Source organism: Balaenoptera ricei, chromosome 2 (assembly GCF_028023285.1).
Source record: "Balaenoptera ricei isolate mBalRic1 chromosome 2, mBalRic1.hap2, whole genome shotgun sequence".
NCBI lineage: Eukaryota > Metazoa > Chordata > Mammalia > Artiodactyla > Balaenopteridae > Balaenoptera > Balaenoptera ricei.
Genome location: NC_082640.1, coordinates 74,486,847 through 74,490,652, shown reverse-complemented (window position 1 = coordinate 74,490,652; position 3,806 = coordinate 74,486,847). Strand labels below are relative to the sequence as shown.

The following is a 3,806-nucleotide window of genomic DNA, read 5'->3' as shown; positions in this document are numbered from 1 at the left end:
TTTCACTTGGTCAAGCTTTATTTCAAGGCCTGAAAACACTGACTTAATCGAAAATGGCCCTACTGCAATTTCTTATAATATATAAATACTTTATATATAAAACTTAAAAAAAATGTAGACACTATTAACTAACTCCTAAACCACACACTACAGGCTTTTCAAAAGCAATAGTTATTTAACAAAATGTAAGGTGACAATATCAAAGAATTTTCACACTTAATGTGGACACAATCAGTCACAAGCTACTCAAACACAAATCCTTTTTACACTTTCCATGTTTGTTTTTAACTTCGTTTCATAGAACCACTGATAATTGAGGCTTCTTTCAAGTATAGGATTTCTAACATTAAATTACATTTTCTAAGTATTTCTATAAAGAAGAAATGAAAAAGACACATACTATATTGTTTGCCATAAATTCATACACCAAAAAGTCAAAACAATCCAACTGAATTTATTCCTGCTTCCCCCTTCTCCAACATTAGCTTTAGAAGTTCTTCTAAATATTATATAAACAGTTTTGTTAAAATCAGTTCTCATTTATGCAGATTAGGGGAAAATGGTTTTATAATGAGTTATCTTTAAAATTATTTTCTAGATAGCACCCTTTAGCCTTAAATTACATTGTGCACACACAACTACAACAGTCTGCATTTGCTCAGGAACATATAGTCACATTAAAAACAAATAACTTTGTATTTCATAGTTTAGTTGGCTCTTAGTTTCCCTAGGGGGGGAAACAAGTATTTTGTGTTGTTTAAGAAACTGGTATATATAAATGAAACGCTAGGTGTTCGTTTAAACTTTGAGGAAACCTACAGATCAACATGTGGGTGTTTTTTCTAAAATGCAAGAGCTATGCACTTAATCACTGTTCATATAGTGAAGCGACGGGATGGCAGATACAGACGCAGATGAAACTCTACATTTTGTAAATGTAAAGTTGGATATTCTAAATGGAAGAAGTGACACTGACAATTGTTTACAGGAAACAAAGGTTAAGAAAAATGTTGAAGAATATCTACTCTTAAAAAGAAATGTTATACAACACAAAAATGAGAACTAGAGATTCGAAAAACACTCATTTTACTGTCCCAAAAGAAAAACAAAAAAATAATAGGGAGTCTAGACCAATTAGAACTGAGGCAGCTGTAACAAAAATGGAACACAGTACAATGATTTGAGCCCTTAAAGGAAATGACTAACTAAAATGAAATTTCACGAGTCTTCATGTCTATAATAATATATAAATGCACAAAATATCAAAAATACGAAGTCTGGACTTTTCCCCTTAGGTTTGTAATAAACTGTCAAACCTCTGCTTAATATAGTTACTTTTATGAGCCTTCTGATTAGCAGAGCATGCTATACAGGTACATGCATGCTAGAATTTTACCATGAGAATTATAGTTCTCATCTCAAACTAGTGACTTGCCTGTTACCCATATTTATATATATTTCATTTCCATTATAAAACACTTAAGACCTTTCTAGTGGTACATTTTAATCAACATATTACATAAGAAAGAATCTTGATTTTTAAAATGAACCTTTTTAGTACTGTAACATGATGGGTTTAATTGAACAGCTGGAACATACTATGGTAACTACATTGTACTGTTTAATTCACAGCTGTAGGAAAATGTTTGATTTTTAAAATATAACCAAGATGAGACTGTAGAGTTATGAGCAGTAAAATATTAGAAAACAGTGAATGAATAAGATGCTTTTCCTTTAGTGGCCATTCATTATTTTGCTTTTAGGAACCTGGAAGAAATTGTCTTCTTTGAGTTTCAAACGTTCTGGTAAATCTAGTCGTTTCTTAGCTTCCTCAATATCACCTTGAATTGCTGAAATAAGTGACTCTAAAGAATCAAAGTTCTTTTCTGGTCTGAGGTAGCCGACGATGGCCACGTTGAGAATTTCCCCATAGAAGTCCTCTTTGAAAGTATGCATGATATGAGTTTCCACGGACTTTTCTGTATTCTTGTAGTATGGGTTCCACCCTATGCTCACCACCATCTTATGGACGTCTCCACTTCCAACACTGGCCCAACCATAATATATGCCAGTGGATACATCAGCTGGAAGATTATCTACTACTTGTTCAGGAAAGTTAGCTGTAGGGATGCCCGGCTGCTTGGGGCCGCGACCGAAGCTCCGCACCACCCGGCCACAGCAGAAGTACGGCAGGTGCCTCATGACGCCGTCCGCTCGGGGTGCGGGCTGCGGTCCAGTCCGCGCGTCCGGCGGAGCCGCCGTCGAGGCGGTGCCCGAACGCCCCGGACCAGCCGGGGGACATGGGCGGGAGCTCCGGAGGCCAGCCGGCCGGGCGAGCACACGGGCGTACCACGGTCCGAGCGGCGCGGAGGACACGCCGCGGCGAGACGCTCATGCCGCGGACCGAACAGAAGGTGCCGGGCGACTCAGACGCTGCGTCTGGGCTCCGGAACGCCGGCGACCGCGGAAGGGCGGCTGTGGGCCAGGAGCGGAGCGGGGGCGGGCCGGCTTGGGAGGGCCCCCCAGCCCACCGAGCGCCGCGGGCCTACGCACTCTGCCCAGGCCGGGCCGATGCTTAGGTTTTAATTACACGACACATCTTGGCCTGCTGCAAAGTAAGAACTAGGAAGAGAGTGTGTGATCCATCTTTAAAACTCACCAGCTAACATCCTGAAGAAACAGAAAGGTAGCTAAGCATTCCCAGACAGTCACCACGAATGAACAGTTACCTGAATGAGTATGTGGCGGGCACATTCTGGATCATAATGCAGCAGAGGATCTCATTCATTTCACTGCAAAGCTTACTGTAACGAAAACCGAGACCCTGCTTTCTGACCAGCCTGTTGCTACAACATGAATACTTCACTTTCTTCGTTTTCAACTGGAGGTGCGAAACAATGTTTTGAGAGCATTTTACACCTTCAATAAAAAGAAGGCAACAAGAAAATGTGCTGAGGGGTTCTTCTCTAGTCCAGGAAACGTAAATAAAAGTCTCAAACCAAACACCACTGACACAGTTGCAACACTTAGAAAAGTCGGTAGCATTTGTCTAGTAATAATCTAGACTCCACAGACTGCTCTCTTAGGGACATAGGTTCCTTTCCTTTCTTCTTACATTCATATCCGATTTTTGTGATCATTGTTAAACATTTAACTGGATTGATTCAACTGACTGGCTATATTTTGACAGCTCAAAGTACCAAGTTATTTAATTAACTCATTTTCAATTAACATAGTTGCTGCTAACCTGGTGTAAATTAAGTCTCCTCAGACTCTAGAAAAAGGAGAGAGAAAGGAGGCCAATGGGACTGAGATTTCTATTGCATATCCCCTTCTGTCAGAAGTTTCCAGTTCAGGTCAGACCCATAAAAGAATGTCTTTTTTGTGGTTAAGTGTTAACTGGCAGCCAGGTGCTAAGATAGCGCTGAATCAGCCCAGAAGAGAGGGAGTAAAAGGAAGAAGAAAGTTTGGTTTATAGGCTGAAGTGAGCAAAGGAAACAGAGCCTGGCGAGAGTTATATATTGCTCCAGGCGGGCACAGGTGGATGGAACTGCAGGCCAGGTCAGAAAAAGAGAAAGATTTATGTTCTGTGCAAACAAAAGGCCAGAAGAAAAATCACCAATCCGGTTGGGCAGCTCTGAAGTGAAGGAAACAGCTGTTCATACAGTGAGGGAATGGTCAGGTAAGACGAGCTGGAAATAGTCATCAGAAGGCCATCTGCTGACCTGGGAAGGCATGCCCTCGAGGCACGGAACAAATCCTGTCCTCCAGGAGGCCACGCGGATGGGCCAGTCCTGGCCAGGCCA

At 41.4% G+C, this 3,806-nt stretch overlaps 1 protein-coding gene across 1 annotated transcript; it reads right to left on the bottom strand.

The window, feature by feature from the left end:
* Positions 1–1,734: 1,734 nt before the first annotated feature.
* LOC132360441 (riboflavin kinase-like) lies at positions 1,735–2,290 on the bottom strand. Its single transcript, XM_059915519.1, has one exon. It carries the CDS (start codon positions 2,200–2,202, stop codon positions 1,735–1,737), a length of 468 nt encoding a protein of 155 aa, XP_059771502.1. The 5' UTR covers positions 2,203–2,290.
* Positions 2,291–3,806: the final 1,516 nt, after the last annotated feature.